The sequence below is a fragment of the Aethalodelphis obliquidens genome, unplaced genomic scaffold (assembly GCF_003676395.1).
Source record: "Aethalodelphis obliquidens isolate GAN/ISIS:26980383/991018 unplaced genomic scaffold, ASM367639v1 scaffold65, whole genome shotgun sequence".
NCBI lineage: Eukaryota > Metazoa > Chordata > Mammalia > Artiodactyla > Delphinidae > Aethalodelphis > Aethalodelphis obliquidens.
In genome coordinates, this window is record NW_020838009.1 from 1,671,615 (window position 1) to 1,688,393 (window position 16,779).

A 16,779-nucleotide genomic window follows, 5' to 3' on the forward strand; every position below is an offset into this window, starting at 1 on the left:
AGAAACAGGTTTAAAATAAGAACATATCAATATTTATTATAATTACAGCATGTATTGCAAAATTAAATTTAAAAACTAAAGGAACTATGATAGTTCAATATTAAATATCCTAATTCAGTTAAACTATGAATAAACACGTAAGTTAAAGAGAACAGAGGTAGTGCCACATGCCGTGGCCAAAAAAAAAAGAAGAGAGATACAATACAAAGTAACCAAATATGAATAGGATTAAATATTCTGCTCAAGAATAGGCTACACAGAAAAAGGATATTAATAATCTATTTTTTATACATAGGGAAGTCACCTAGAGTTAAAAATAGACCAGGATGAAAAAAGAAAACATAATTATAACAAGCAGAAGCAGATTATGGTGGTGCACACTGTTTATTGCCTACCCAGCTGTCCACAAGCCCACCCTTCCAAAAACCCAGTCTGTTCTGTTCCATAAGACTCAGGAACTCAGAGAAGGCAAGCCCCTGATGGCCTAGGGACGGTTCGGATCGGAATGGATCGGGACCAGATGAGAACAGTTATGATACCCTCCCAGTCTCCTCTCCAGATGCAGGAATCTGCCCAAGGTGTCCTGGGGAGGCTCCGGCCCCATGACAACACTGCCCGGAGACTGACCGGTCCTGAGCCTGCCTGCCTGCCTGCCAAGGAGCTCTCCTCAGGCAGACAACGAGAGGCTGGAAGGGTGGAGGTCACTGTTCCCAGTCGGCAGCTCCCTGTCACCCCAACACATACCGACCCAAGGCACTGGAGAGCCAGCTCACACCCCCCACAGCCCAGACACAGGACGTACAGGGAGCTTCCCAAACCTCAGCAAGTTCTCTCTTCCACTAAGACTCTGTCAGGTACGCCATTAGATTGATACTTTTCTAAGAATCTGAAAAATGCTAGAAGATGCTCTTTTACCATTAACACTAGACCAGAGAGAACTGTGGGAAGAGCTGGTGAAAGCTGTGACTGCCTTAAAAATGTTAAATAGAAAATGCCGCAAATAAACACTACTAACAAACAGTATTAATGCTCCCAATTTCAACCATCAATTGTTACTTTCTGGTGTCTATGTGAACTCCAGCAAATCAGTGTTGCAAGCAGGAACATTTGTAATACTCACAGATGACCACAAGGTTTAAGTGAAGAACGCAGGCAACGTGCTTAGCCAAGAATCTGGCAAACGGTGGGCGCCAATGACCACCAGCTGCAGGGCCAGTTTATTCTCAGTACTGTTCACACAGACGTTAACAGCACAACATCACTACGTGGGGTGGGGGGACCCCAGCATGTGTGGGTGCAACGAGGCCTTAAAGCCCAAAGTCAGCGGGTCAGGCCAACCCACAGCCCCACCAGCAGCTTATTCACAGCACAGCTAATGTCACTCACAGCAGCCACATGAGGAATAGAAGAGAGGGGGCCAGAGACCACAGTTCCTTATAACAAGCTCCAAGATCGTGTGTGTCTAACAAGACACATGCCCCCACCCGGCCGGCTCCACTCGGTTCCCTAACGCCAGGGGTTAGGGGGTGCGTGGGGGGAAAGGGCACAAACCTCGGGCACCTCCTCTCTGGAGGCAGCTCCGCCAGTCCACAGGTGGGCACATTCTGCTCAGAGGACCCAAGAGGAAGGAGGCAGGCGCTAGGCACATCAACCCACCTGCAGGGAGCTGTGCTGATTAAAAACCCCAGGGCTCCACACTCCCCTGTTACAGTAACTCAGTCACACAATCAGCACCACCAGGTGGAAAAAGCAAAAGCAGGGCGTAAACACGACAAAGACAGTGCCCAAAGCAGCCTGTGCTCTGCTCTCTCCTCAGACTCCTCTAAGTGCATGACAAGTCTAGAAAGAAACAGGCACAAACTCATAGCAACAGAGACGGAAGACAGTGAGAAGAGGCACCCGGGAAACGCCAGGGTGCAAACACACGGGTGACCACAGGGGGCCAACAGGACACAGGGGTGATGGCACCTGAGTGGACACGGGGGTGATTGCAGGTGACTGAGTGGACATGGGGGTACACTTCTAGACCTCCAAGTCCCACCAAATGTCCAACACAATGCTTTTGTAAGAAGACCTAAAAGACAAATCCTAAAGTCTTCCAGAGACAAATATCCAACTACCTATGAAGGACCAAGATTCAAAAGAGCATTATTAGACTTTTAATATCAATTCTGAAAGCTATGAAAAAACAAGTCAGGGACTTCCCTGGTGGCGCAGTGGTTAAGAATATGCCTGCCAATGCAGGGGACACAGGTTCAATCCCTGGTCTGGGAAAATCCCACGTGCTATGGAGCAACTAGGCCCGCATGCCACAACTACTGAGCCCACACGCCACAACTACTGAAGCCCACATACCTAGAGCCCAAGCTCCGCAACAAGAGAAGCCCCTGCTCACCGCAACTAGAGAAAGCCTTTGCGCATCAACAAAGACCCAACACAGCCAAAAATAAATAAATAAATAAATTTATAATAAAAAATTTTAAATTTTTTAAAAAGAAAAAAAAAAAACAGGTCAGCAGAGCACTATCTTCATTTTCAAAGAAAAGTACTTCCTACATAGAAGACTATACTCAGCCAAACTACCCATCAAGTGTAAAGGTAAAATACATTCTTCAAGCATTTTACAGTCTCAAAATTTTTCCTGTAAGACCCTTTAAGAAGGAAGCTACTGAAAGACAGGCTTCCCTGGAGAAAGAGAAAGAACAGAAGACAGGAGGTAACGGAGGACAGAGGTGGAGAGAAAGCCCAGGAGGACAAAGGAGGTAGACTGCAGGCATCTGTGCTACAGTCCTGGGTACCAACTGTCAGAGGGAGGGGAGGCTTCAGGGAGGGGCCAGAGTGACAGCAAAGGAACACAGACATGCAGGGAATGCCACATTTCAGGCAGATCTGCACGAAACAAGACCAAAATAAAAGGCCACTTTTCCCTTCAGAGGAAGCAAACCTGGGGATTGCAAGTAAGGTACGTGCTTGGGAGCTGCGAACTATATGGATGCAGCCACAAGTAGGTAAAACCTGAACATCCATTTAAATGGAAGTTGAGCCGTAACCATTTCACGATGACGAGGAGCACAGAGGGATGGAGGGAGGAAGCGAGCCAATCTCCTTCTCCTTAATAAGAGTCACTTCCTTGTAGAAAACTCCAAAACTAAGAAATAATAAGATAGACTAGTTTTTTAAATAGAAGAAAAAAGCAAACTATTTAAAACTGTTAAAAGTGGTCACCTTTTGAGAAGTGAAAATGAGGAGTGAGGAGGGATGAGCAGGAGACTGCTGTGAATTTTTTATACAGGCTGGCTAACACTTTAATTTTTAGGTTGTCTATTTAGCCTGTCACATCCACTGCAGGCAGCAGCAGCCACCCAGACACAGACCTGGGGGAAGACAGTGGGTCCCAGCTGGAGGGGACGGCAGATGAGGCAGAAGTGTATGTGGGGCGGGGACATTCCATGTGGAAAGGTAGGAGCTGGTTCTCACGCTGAGGCGACAGGGATAGATGAAAGCAGGTACCCTAAGAGAAGGAGGAGCCTGGCCACGGCCCTGACAGGACAGCAGGTACTCCCTCCCCCAACAGGACGGAAGACACGCAGAGGAAGGGGTTTCACCCAAGTCCGTGGGGGACACACCTAACCCTGGAGGCGGAGGGCGGACACCACTGCCAAGCCTGTCAGCAGGGGTGAGGGGTGAGTGAGCCGGGGGGCAGCGTGGCACATTGCCTGGAGCCGGGGCGCTGGAAGGAACAGAGACATCTGCCCACCAGTGCCCACAGGAAAAAGCCCCACATCCACACCCACCAGGATCCCAGGGGCTGACGCACAAAGCACCTCTGCACCGAGGACCCTCCCAATGGAACACAGTTCATGATGCTAGTGCACATGTTCCAGTTCCAAAGTGTGCACAGGTGGCCAGCTTTCTACGCCACCCTTGGGACAACGCTGTTCAGGGAGCTGAGCTGCCCCTTCGTGAAGCTCACACAGTCAGAGGCAGAGGCCCGGCCCTCCCTGGGAGAGGACGCCCCATGGTCCCACTGCTCACCTGACCCCACGTGGCCCGTGTACTTGGCGAGGCTCCGCCCCGTCTCAATGCTCCAGAGCAGAGCCGTGTGATCTGCAAGATTGAAACGAACATGAGTGAGCTGCCGATTTTATGGTCTTTTTAATAAAAGAGGAAGATAAAAATTCTAAAACTGAGAAGTTACATCACCACCAGTACCTCGTGCAACTGTGCTCAAACTCCTCTGTGATCCAATTGATCCGAGAGGATAGGAGGCCAGTGACCCATCCGAGGCCACAGAACCAGCAGGGGGAACCTAGAGACCTGAATGCCTAGGCACTGTGCACTGCCGGCACCAGGCTGGGGACTTGGGACACAGGGGTCACTTGAGTCAAGGGCTCGTTATTTTGTTGAAATATTAAGACTTTTCAGAATATCAAAAGCTATATTCAAATGCAAGTAGCATCCAAATCCAGTTACAAATTATTTGAGATAATACATGCTCTTTGGACCTCTCCTCTCTGGGCACAGTAATAAAAAGCTAAAAAGGAGACTTAATAAGGGAAACCTGAAACAAAATGCCGATTATCCAAGTGAGATTTCAGAAATATCAGAAAAGGGTCTCTGTATTCTTTTCTGAAACTGTAATTTCCAAAACAATCTGGGGTGCTCACATATGAACACAGTCTTAAACAAAAGAAAGAACTTTCTTCATCATTCTAATGACATTAGCATTTCCTATTTCCACTATAAAAGGTAGGAGCTAGTGAGTAACTTTTCACAGGCTGGCAGTCATTTTCCACAAGTGAGCACATTTTTAATTTTAGGAATTTTTTTCTGAAGGATTATTAGGTTACGCACCTTAACTAGCTCTCAAAAGCATCTCCTCTCCAATGAGGAGAAAGCGGGGGGTCTCTCTAACACCACCCTGGGGCTCCTGACGGCGGACTCCTCTACATGCTTAGGTTTCAACGCCACTCGGCCACTTCTGCTTCCAGGGCAGGCCACGGCTGCCAGCAGTGAGGCTGGTGTGGACTCACCGGCAGACGCGGTCCCCAGCACCACAGGCTGCGTCCTCGCCACACTGACGTCCCAGATGCCATCCCTGTGGCCGATGTACTCCTTCACGAGCTGGCACACTGCCCTGGACGTGGTGGTCTTGAAGCTGGAGACGATCTGAAATTGTGATGGTAATTTACTGAGTGAATGTGTTTAAGTTAAAAAAAAATAAGACAGCATGTCTTGAAGATGCATAAATCACTGAATAGAAAATTTTAAATGTTACAGCAACACAACATAGGTGCAGCTGGATCTCACATAGCAGGAAGAAAGTCCTTATGAAGGCCTCGGAAGAGCCCCACGATCCCCCCACTTCCAATGCTTGCCTACCTGTGTACCTTACACGTCCTCTCCCACAAATCCAAACCATCAGACAAAATATCCAAATTTTCAAAAAAAAAAAAAACTTAGGAAGGTATACCCCAAACCCTTAACGCTAATTATTCTTATTATTTGGGAACTTGTGCTTTTTTATTTTTGGTAATTCATACCAACCACATATTATCAGGAGGAAAAGAGTCCAAGGCAGGGGAGGAAACAAAAGACAACACTTGTAATAGATGAGGTTACTGAGCATGGGCTTGGCACCGGCCCTGCACTAGGAAAGGGCTGTTGCTCTGCTCCTGTATGACACAAACAGCAAATAATTCTCACTTTCTTTTATAAGTGCACGAGGAAGATGCTAATTAAACACAAAGAGTTTGGTTTCTAAATTGTCTAAGATAAAAGATGGCTTTTCAGCTTTTAATTAAATTAGAATAATTAAATTAATCAGAATACTGAAACCGTAAAATCAAGTGAAAAAGAAAAATGGGTGGTATTACAGAGCTGTTTTAAACACTGATTTATTAGCAAAGCCCTAAAAATGTATCTAAATTTATTTTTAGTATAAAGGCTTAAAACACAATCCTCTGTTCTACCACCTCAGGATGAGCCTTCAAATGATTCCTGATACAGTGAAAGACTAAAACAGATGCACAACGGAGAGACCCACTCTTCCACAAGTTAAATAAACAGGCTCCACTGACTGGGTTTAAATTTAAAAGAAGGGCAGGATACAATATGAGCTTCCAAAAGAAAGAAGGCCTTGCTCAACCTCACACCCTCACCTTCCTCTTCCTTCTGAAAGCTCATATCCCACCCAATCCGGCAACACCGCGCGGTCCCCCCACAAGGAAAAGTGCTTTTTGTGCCTCTGGTGCCCTTCAGACGCCTTTAGGAGGGGCGGAGGCAAAGCGCACGGTGAGCGGTGGGAAGCTTCCCAGAACAGCACTGTTACGAGACACAAACCGCCCCGACTCGACCAGCAGAAACTGGGGTCACGGCCAACATTCCGGTCACGGCCAAGACTCGTGCCGACTGCATTTCCAGAGGAGTATGGGGAGAGGGCATGCAGTTGATGATACTGAGCAAACGGTCTCAGGTGCTGCTTCCAGGTGTCCGTCATACTCTGACCACCTATGAACTACTTTAAAAATGTGGACTCAGACACAACTGCAAAGAGGCCCACAAGACAGACTGAATTACTCCCAGGGAACATTTGTGATGGAAAAGCAGAAGGATGCTTCTGAATTATTCTGCTCTGAGATACAACTTAAAGTGCTCTAAAAAACCAAAACAGGCTTTTTCACAGCAAAAGATACTTATCTTTATAAAAACCTGTGTGAACAATTTCACAAGTTCCTATAAAGTGGTTTGCCGGTTAGAATGTGGCACTGTCCCAACAGGCCTTAGAGCTGAGTCTCAGGCCCCCAGGAAGGGTGGGTCTGCGGGGGAGTGAGAAGCCTTCCCGGCTCCACTATGAGAACTCACGCTGTGGCCAGGGCAAAACACGCCAGATCTCCATGTTCACCTTCACTCTTTAAGATGGGTGCACAGTGCTATGAAGATGGTTTTTTCTAATCCAGATGAATTTTTAGTTTCTAAAATGACTGGGGCTTTAAATATGTCTAACACATTCTTTTAAAGCAATTATTGTACATATTTTTACCTTTGCCCAATTCTTAAGTTTTACTACTCATGGTAAGGGGTAACTCTATATAATCCTTTCTTCCTCTACTTCAGAAATGATCACAGGGAATTCCCTGGTGGCGGAGTGGTTAAGAATCCGCCTGCCAATGCAGGGGACACGGGTTCGAGCCCTGGTCCGGAAGATCCCACCTGCCACAGAGCAACTAAGCCTGTGTGCCACAACTACTGAGCCTGTGCTCTAGAGCCTGTGAGCCACAACTACTGAGCCCTCATGCTGCAACTACTGAAGCCTGCACACCTAGAGCCCGTGCTCCTCAACAAGAGAAGCCTCCACAATAAGAAGCCCGAGCACCACAACGAAGACCAAACACAGCCAAAAATAAATAAAATTGAAAAAAAAAAGGAATGATCACAAAGTTTTGGAATTCTAAGACCATATACTGTATACATAAACTGGAATAAACAATATAATTCAAAACAATATAACAAGAAGTTAGATAAGGAAGAACATAACCCCACTTGACATTTTAAAGAAGTAGTTTAATGTTAATTTATTAAAAACTGCAAAACTACTAAGTGTAAGCTAGATAATACAGAATAAAAAAATTTTAATTAGCCACTTACACTCTAGAGTAATCAAAGGAAACACAAAAAGTCAGCAATATTCAGATTTTTAAACAACAAAAAATTACCAAAGACTTTCAAATAAGCAGAAAAAGCGTAAGACTGAAGCTGCTCCTTGAATTGCAGTTCATCTCACTGTGGATATCATAAGTAACTTTAAGCTGAAGAGAGCAAATTGGAAAAGTAAAAAGCTAACATTAACTATAGCCTTCACAGCAGACTCACCACAAATTTCAACTTTTTTCTAAGGTTTAGCAAAAGTAATGTACACTCATTAAGGTTAGGTAATTAATTTATCTTTTGTTTATTCCAAATACTCCAACGTGGTGATGCACACAAAATTACCTCAAAATATTACTTCATAACAGTACTCCCCCATAGATAAATTAATTCCCAAATAATTAAATCTTTGCCACTTTAAGAAGGTCAGAAGAAGATAATTTTTAAAAAAGCAAAATATGACAAATATCTCTATTTGCCTTGGACACAGACCTTCATTTCTTGATCATACTTAGAAAATTAAAGAAGCGGTGAACTAAAATGTAACTATAGCTCAGAACGTAAGTTCCACTGCTTTATACCCATTTATTAGCTTCTCCAAATTCAGAATCTCCGTATCAAGCCAAATAACAATACAAAATGTACTTTCCCACAAAAAAAAACCACACTAACACATAATGTATCAGCCGCAGTAACAAAGGTAACGTCCAGGTGTCTATGCACTGTGGCCACTTAACATCGACAATACTCCTTTTAAAAATTAGGTTTCTCTCTATTGCACATATGTGCACACCCTACATACACGTGACAGGCTGAGAGCCACACGTACCTTGCTGGTGGAGGCCTTGTAGGTAGTCTTCAGTTTCTGAGAAAGCTGGCTGGTACTGTGACTGGCTGCAGAGACACAGAACCAACCGTCAAGACAATCACACAACCAAAGCACCATGAACGTCAGAGCTGGGACAGGGAGACAGCTCGCCCCACCTTCTGTTCCACACAGGAAGACAATGCAAGCCAGGGGCATGGGACACGGGGCTTCCCGAAACCTCCTCTTCCTTCTACACCCACACCCAAATCACATTATTCCAAGTCCTGATGACTGCAGAAAGGAAGTGAGTCCTGTCCTCCACTAAATTCCAAACTCTCTCCGAGCGTAATGTGTAGGGCGAGTCCTGTGGGAAGGCAGCCTTACCTTTGGTTTTGAGCTGGCCCTTACTCAGCTCTGCCCCATCGATTGCTTGTCCTTCGGCAGCTAAACGGTCATTAAGAGTCTCGATTTCTCTGCGCACTGAAAAGTAAAACATGTACTTTTGATGTATATTCACCAAATCCAAAAGTGAACACATAAAAATGTTATACATTAGTACTGTCTAAACAAACACAGGAATGATATCCCAGTAAACAAGGTCACATTTACAGAGTTCCAAAAAACTCAAGACATCATTCCAAAATTAAAAAGCCCACCACACTTCCCACACCAGAAAGACCTTGTGCTATCGGGTCCTCAAGCAGGGCTCTTGGATTTCAACATAGTTCGTGTCCTTTGTACTTTATTCAATGCACTTAAAAATGTTATTCTGACACTGTCCAAAACTCAATGAAACACTTACAATCTAGCTGAGAATACTGAAATTGGGGGGAAAAAACATACAATAACAAAACCTAACTATTGTTGCCTGGCACCACAGAGCACAGTGAGGATTATATACCTCAAAGATTAAAAATTCAAGGGGGAAAAAAAAAAAAAATTAACATTTGGGAGTTCCCTGGCGGTCCAGTGGTTAGGACTCGGCGCTCTCACTCTCAGGGCCCAGTTCAATCCCTGGTCAGGGAACTGAGATCCCATGAGCCACGCATGCAGCCAGCACTTGGGCTCTGCGCCTGCCGCTGCCCAGGCTGCCCACGGTGTGCTGAGGCTACAGGGAGGGCAGGGAGGGCGGGGAGGGTGGTGTGGAAGGAAGGCCGAGGGCAAAAGGCTCGGAACAGATCCAGCCTGAGCATTTGGACATGTTCACAGGCAGCAGGAAGCCACCAAAACCATTAAGCAACTGACAGTGTAAACTCCAAGTACCTCCAGCATTAGTCGTTTGTAGCCCTATAGTTTTTCTTGAACAAACTGCATCAACTCATAAAACATAAGGCCTTAGATCACAATGGAAATTCAGTAATACCTGGGTTGCTACAACTCTGATAACAAACCCTTAAAATCAGATGCAGTACACGGTACCTAATTTTTATTTGATAAAAAGTTGGCATAATTACTCACTCTGTAAATTTTCAAGGTGGACTTATAAGAGAATCCAATATTAAAACATTAAATTTTCCAACAGCAAAGTTTAAATGACACAGGATTACACTGTCTTCACCACTGATCCACACCAATTACTTCCAGAGTGAAAAATATTTTAACAATGCAAATGCTATTTATTAGTATTCAATTTTTGGAAACAACTTAAAAAACATGAAAATCCTGATTATGATTACATTTGCATAATATAAATTTTATAAACACAAGCTCTATAAAAATAACAAAAACTGGACTTTCCTGGTGGCGCAGTGGTTAAGAATCCGCCTGTCAATGCACGGCACACGGGTTTGAGCCCTGGTCCGGGAAGATCTCACATGTCACAGAGCAACTAAGCCCGTACACCACAACTACTGAGCCTGCACTCTAGAGCCCGCAAGCCACAACTACTGAGCCCGCGTGCCACAACTACTGAAGCCCGCACGCCTAGAGCCTGTGCTCCGCAGCAAGAGAAGCCACTGCAATGAGAAGCCCGCGCAAAACGAAGAGTAGCAACTAGAAAAAGCCTACACACAGCAACGAAGACCCAACGCAGCCAAAAATAAATAAATAAATTTTAAAAAATTATTTTAAAAAAAATAACAAAAACTGAAGATAATGGAACAGTGAGAGGGTAAAGAAGGATAGGTTCATTTCCCAACGCTTGACAGTGAAGCATGAATGCATGTGGCCTAAGGCTGACATGGCTAAAATAGAAGATTATTTCAATTTACAAAAATTATCATGACCAAGAAGCCAAGGCAGCCCACAGACGGACCCTGCCTTTTTGACCTCTGCTTTCTTAATTGTGGCCGTGAATGCCTGGCTACCAGCTCCAGAGACACATGGAGAAAATTCCCCATCCCTCCTCTTAGGATTTGATGATCTGGCTGCCAGGACAGGACGACATGCAGGAGAAAGGAAGGACAGCTGCGTGGGGAAAATCATTCCCAGGGAAAAGCAGTTAGAAAAACCTTTCATCAAAAACTGCTATGGGGCTTCCCTGGTGGCACAGTGGTTGAGAGTCTGCCTGCCGATGCAGGGGACACGGGTTCGTGCCCCAGTCTGGGAAGATCCCACATGCCGCGGAGCGGCTGGGCCCGTGAGCCACGGCCGCTGAGCCTGCGCGTCCGGAGCCTGTGCTCCGCAATGGGAGAGGCCACAACAGTGAGAGGCCCGCGTACCGCAAAACAAACAAACAAACAAACAAAACTGCTATGATGAATGACACAGGTAATGGATCAGTCGTGCCAGGGACTTCCCAACCTGCCCAACTCTAAACTAGCATCCGGGCAGCATCCCTGGATTCAGAGAAAGTGGAAGTCTCTGTATCAAAATCACTGCTTAAGTGTTAAGGCTGGAAAGTTGGAAAGTACGTCCTTAAAACTTAACAGACATTTAAAAAAAGAGGATAAAGTCCAAAACAAAACAAAAATTATCGTGAGAAGAACTAAAAGCAAAATATGCAGAAAATGTTTTCCTTTGCAGTGTGGGATGGGCCTATAGGCAGGGGGTAAAGGTAGATCTTTCCTTCTTACACTGCTTGACTCTTTAAGCAAATGAATGCATTGTTTCTAAAATTTAAAAAAAAAATCTAAAGCCAAGCTAATTAAAAATTCTTTTGATTTACCTTTAATAAGTCAAACAGATAACACACACATTTTAGGAAGTTCTCTAAACACAGTATATTTTAAAGAAATGAATCAATGTTTTCTTAATTTATAGTATACTTTGTGTAGGGAAAGTTATAAGATGCATTCGTTCTTCATAAAATCATAATTCAAATTGCCAGGTGTGGTCAGCAGAATACTGCCTGCCCCAAAGATAACCTGTGAACACATGACCTGGTGGCAAAGGAGCCCTGCAGGTGTGACTGAGGTGAAGGACCTCTGATGGGAGATGATGCTGTGTGACCCAGGCGGCCCATCCTTCCCACGTGTCCCTAGGAGTAAGTCAGAGATGGACAAGGAGGACTCTGCCTGCCACTGATGGCTTTGAAGATAAAGAGGAAGGAAGGCCATCGAGCCAAGGACAGGGGGAATGCCAGCAAGATGGGGGCCTCTGTCTTCACACCACAGGGAACTGAGATCGCAACCCAAGCCAGCAGGAGACACACTCCTCCTCATGCTCCAGAAGGAGCACAGCTCTGCCAACACCCTGACTTGAGTGTGCAGAGCAGTCAGATAATAAACGTGTGCCATCCTGAGCCCCTAAAGTTTGTCAAAGCAGAACAGAAAAGGAATACAAAGGTGAATGTCTACCCACAAATTAAACTCTCAAATATTTGTATGGAGAAGTGAAAAGTTATAAAAGTATTTAAAATGAGAGATACTCACATTCTAAGTTTTCAATATAAAGGTTTTCAAATTCTCTTTCTATTTGACCAAACAGTTCCAAAAGAGTACTGCGAACCGAGGAAGGCAGTTTAGAATCCTGTAGAAAAAGAAGATTCTGCTTAAAAGGAACGAAAGAGTGAACGAGAAACTCTGACACCAAGCACCAATATAATTTTTCCAAAGTGAATTATTTAAACTCTTATTTTACATCTTTACATATTTTATTTCTTATACATAAACACTCAAAGAACTTAAAGTTTCTAATTTCTACAGATGAAATTAAAATCAAATTGTATAAATGGTTACCCAGGATGGCATGAGATTTAAGACCAAGCATGTCTTCAAACATGTAACTTCCTTTCACAAGGAAAAAAACAAGCACACCTTATTCAAAAACTCCCAAATTTGTAGAAAATGAAGTTATAAAAAGCCTTTAAGCTCTAGAATATGATATTATAAATTAATTTTAATAAGCTGTTTACTAATAGAAGATGTACCTTACAGTCCTCATGTTCACTGTGCTTCAAGCAAAATAAATTGGATCATTTCCTGTAACTCTACTCAATACCTAGAAGATTGTTATAAGGAGGGAAAAGAACCCTCAGCTGTAAGAGCAAAACGTGTATCGGCTAAATGAAAACACCCACGTGGAAGCTCCCAGGCCTTCGCAGGTGCTCTGCCCGCCACCAGCACCCTGCCCCCACCAGGCGGGAAGTCAAAGGAAGCAGCAGCAGCAGCTTCCTGGGCCCGGTGTCCTAAGCACCAACTGTGTTCTCAGGCACTCACTTTCCAGGCACTGCTGGTACTGACAGAGGCTATGTTCCACTCCAACCTCCTGAGAGTGCGGCCTAGACAATATTTTGTATGTGCCCCACCCTACCACTTAAGAGTTATTTTCAAACAAAATTCTTAAAAGATATTTCTAAAATAATGTTTCAATGGTTAACTGATGCCAATGTAATTTTCCAAGTGAGTTTTCAAATTTATATGCAGCATAAACTTTTTGATGTTTAATGAGTTGCAAATACAAAAATAAGACATAATGTTTATTAAATCCTTTCTCAGATTAACTTCTTAGGAAGACAGGAATTTTAGGCAAAATGATCTGTAATGATACCAACGTTTAGCAACATGTTTTGAAATAATCACAGAACATGAACGTCAACTTTACAAGCTACTTAAAGATATGTGACGCCACTTGTTTAAAAATTCAATCTGGGAGAATTGGTGATAAGTCTCTCTCAACAACCCTCTAAAATACCAATGAAAAAAAAGAAACGACATCTTAAAACAACAATGAACGCAAAATAAACCATCACGATTAACGTCTGACACCCTGTCCACCTGCCTGTGGCCTCTCTCTGCCCATTCTCCCGCACCCCTCATCCACTTAGCCCTCCTCGAGGGGGCGGGGGCAGCACCGGTTGAGAGCCTTGTGGGCCCCTCCCAAGGCCAATCTCCTCTTCCGTGTATCAATTCCTACTCACCTACCCTCACAGTATTTAATGTTAAGGTCATTATTCAGCAACTGAAACGTTACCTTCGAATGGTAAATGCAGCTTCATGTAAGATGTAATTGTAAAGGGAGACAATGTCAGCATTAACTTCACTTGATAAAATAAAGACAATCAAGAAGGAGACGTGCAGTGAAAGGGGAACTTCTCGACCAGAGGCAAGCGGAGCACAGCCCAGCTCTGCGGTTGCCCCCAACTGAGAGGTGCTGAACTTCTGGTATCATTTGAGAAAACTCATGACACAAAAGCTACGATTCAGTAAAGTTCTAAAAGAATCTGTGTTTTGTCACAGCCGACGTGAAAGAGGAGGCAGGAGGCCCCTTTCCCGGCCTCAGTTGATGCTTCCCGGTGTAGACACGGGCCTCCCACCTCTGAGCCAAGCACCAGTGCCTCAAATGCTTCCGACTCGTGAATCCAAGACACAAAATTCCCATAAAGACTCCCCAAGAACTGACAGCTTGACTGCAACCCTGTCTAGGGTAATGACCTACGGCTCCACTCAGATGCCCTGATCATTGGCCTCTCGCACCCGAGGTCTGCCCCTTGCCTACCATGCCAAGTGCCCATGCCCAACGCCATCACCACCGTCCTGCTGCCACGGAACTGGGCAGAGCACCCCCACCAGCCCACAAGGGAGCTCCTCGTCCACCAGCAGGCACCGACCCGCCCGCAGGGTTCTGAATGACCCTCATAAAGGGTTACCCCGAGATGCAACTACCTGCTGGCTCTACATCACAACGGGGACAGTGCAGAAGGCCCTGAGAACATGGTGTTACCAACAGAAGATGCCAGCAGAGATGGCTGTAGAATTGTCACTGCTTGAAATTTAAGTAAATCTAACAACTTAAAAGTATCTTAGACTACCTGCACTATCCAAGGGGGTAGCCAACAGACACATTTGACTAAATTTAAAAGTAAGTTAATTACAATTTTTTAAATTCCTCAGTCCCACTAGCCACATGTGGTTCTTGGTTCCCATATGTGATAGCACAGATCTACAACATTCCATCGCAGAAGTTCCACTGCACAGCTCTGATTCAAACATTCCTTATGAGAAGAGATCAGAACACAGACACCCACAGAGGGGCAACCTTGTGAGGACACAGGGAGAAGATGGCATCCACACCCAGGAGAGAGGCCTCAGGAGGACCAACTTGCCCACACCTGGACCTCCAGCTTTCTGCCTCCAGGACAGGGAGTAAGCAGTGTCTGCAGTTTAAGCTCCCAGTCTGCGATGCTTTGCTACGGCCATCCGAGCTCACGAAAAACATCAAAGCCATTTTGGAGGCTCCTTAAATCTATGATTTTATTTCCAAATTTAAGTTAAAATGCAACTATTTCATTTATTCATCCAGTCAACACATAAGAGGACATTAAGTGAACGTTTACCGCATGCCAGAAAAGGCGGCGCTAGGTTCCAAGCACACACAGCCGCCTCCTAGAAACACATCCTCCACATCCCGGCTTGCTTCTAACAAAGTCAATATGCAAATGAGCCAGTTTCTCAGATTTAAGCCATATTTTCCTTTAACATTATGGCTGATGAATTAGTTCTAATTGCAAAAGAATGATTATAAATTTATATGTATTTATTTTTTTACGTATATACTTACGCCTATGTAAAGATATAGCAGATGTAGCTATAATTTATTTTATCATAACATGTATTTTATTTAGGCTTCACGACAATGTTTTTTTAAAAATCTAACATTTTCTTCATCATAAAGGAACTAGGAAAAGTAAAAGCAAACTTATCAATAAAATATTAGATCATTTAATCAAAGGTGGTACCGAATTATCAGAAAGACATAATGTAATAAACAGCAGATAACACACTCAACTACAGCAAACACAGGATAAAGCCAAGAAAAGTTACTGAAACATCAGATTCCAAAAACTCTGCAGAGAACAGAAAGAGATCATTATACCTGATTCTCTTCTCTTCTGGAGACTCTGAGACAGAAAACCTAACTACACTGTCAATTCACCTGTACAAAGAATAAAAACTAGTCCAAACTGTCACACCCACATTTTTTATTAAGTACTGTAAACACATTAACCTGGAAACCGAATTCTGTCTCTGTGTAAGCTGTTGACAGCAGTTTTAACTGGTTTATGAGGGAGGCTGTGTGTTTTGGTAACCCACACTTTTTCTCTACTTTGGAGACCTGCATATATTTGGCTATGTTTGAAACACTGCAAACATGATCCACATCTTCACCAGACACTCACTTGTCCCTCTAACATGTCTCTCGGCAGGCCAGTCCTCTCCTGCTCTGAGCTGTTAGTTCTTCGTATGGAAAGGCTGTGAGATTTGCGTTTCTGTTTTGCTTGGCGAGCAGTTGAACAACTCCCGCTTTCTGTGGGCATTACTTCTGAAAGGTGATATCCTGGTCACTCCTGCAAGAAGCTAAACAGGAGCAGGAAAAACAAGTACTTTATTTCTGACACAGCAAACTGAAATGAAGGAAAAATAGATGATTACTTTTCATTGCAAATTTCCTTACTATGTTAACATTTATTATGTAAATTAGAATGTGATAAATTATCATGTTTTAAGATAGAGACCACAGCCTTTATTAAAGAGGTAACTTTTTATCAAACTTCATTAACATCCTTTAAAAAAAAATCAAACAGCAAAGAAGGGCTTAAAATAACAACTCTCCCTTAGCCGACTCTCGGCAGACTCAGCCTACTCCCCAGAGGGAACCAATCCTAATTGAATTTTCCAGGCTACAGATTCTAGAGCAATGCCCTCCAAGAGAAATCCAATGCAAGCCACACATGTAATCATAAATTTTCTAGTAGCCACATTAAAAAAAGAACAAGTGAAATTCTAATGATCTAACCCAATATGTTTAAAATAATATCATTTTAAGTCAACGTAAAAAACGCAAACGGGGTATTTCAGTTCGTAAGCTCCCCGTTTTCCTTCATACTCACAATGCCTCTTGCTTGGAACCAGCCATGTTCCCAGTACACACCTGTGGTCAGGGCC

The 16,779-nt window shown here is 44.0% G+C and overlaps 1 protein-coding gene across 7 annotated transcripts in view; it reads right to left on the minus strand.

The window, feature by feature from the left end:
* The window catches only part of WDR37 (WD repeat domain 37), a 59,441-nt gene that overhangs the window by 32,096 nt on the left and 10,566 nt on the right, over positions 1-16,779 (minus strand). For 6 of the 7 annotated variants that reach the window (XM_027089379.1, XM_027089377.1, XM_027089378.1 and 3 more), the window contains exons 2-7: positions 16,014-16,191; positions 12,268-12,364; positions 8,840-8,935; positions 8,477-8,541; positions 5,034-5,169; positions 4,036-4,107 (exon numbers count right to left, since the gene is read on the minus strand). In XM_027089379.1, coding sequence (XP_026945180.1) covers positions 4,036-4,107; positions 5,034-5,169; positions 8,477-8,541; positions 8,840-8,935; positions 12,268-12,364; positions 16,014-16,151 — 604 coding nt within the window. In that variant the 5' untranslated portion in view covers positions 16,152-16,191. Of the gene's footprint in view, positions 1-4,035; positions 4,108-5,033; positions 5,170-8,476; positions 8,542-8,839; positions 8,936-9,913; positions 10,030-12,267; positions 12,365-16,013; positions 16,192-16,779 lie in introns of those variants that run through there. The other variant, XM_027089381.1, reaches the window with a different exon arrangement.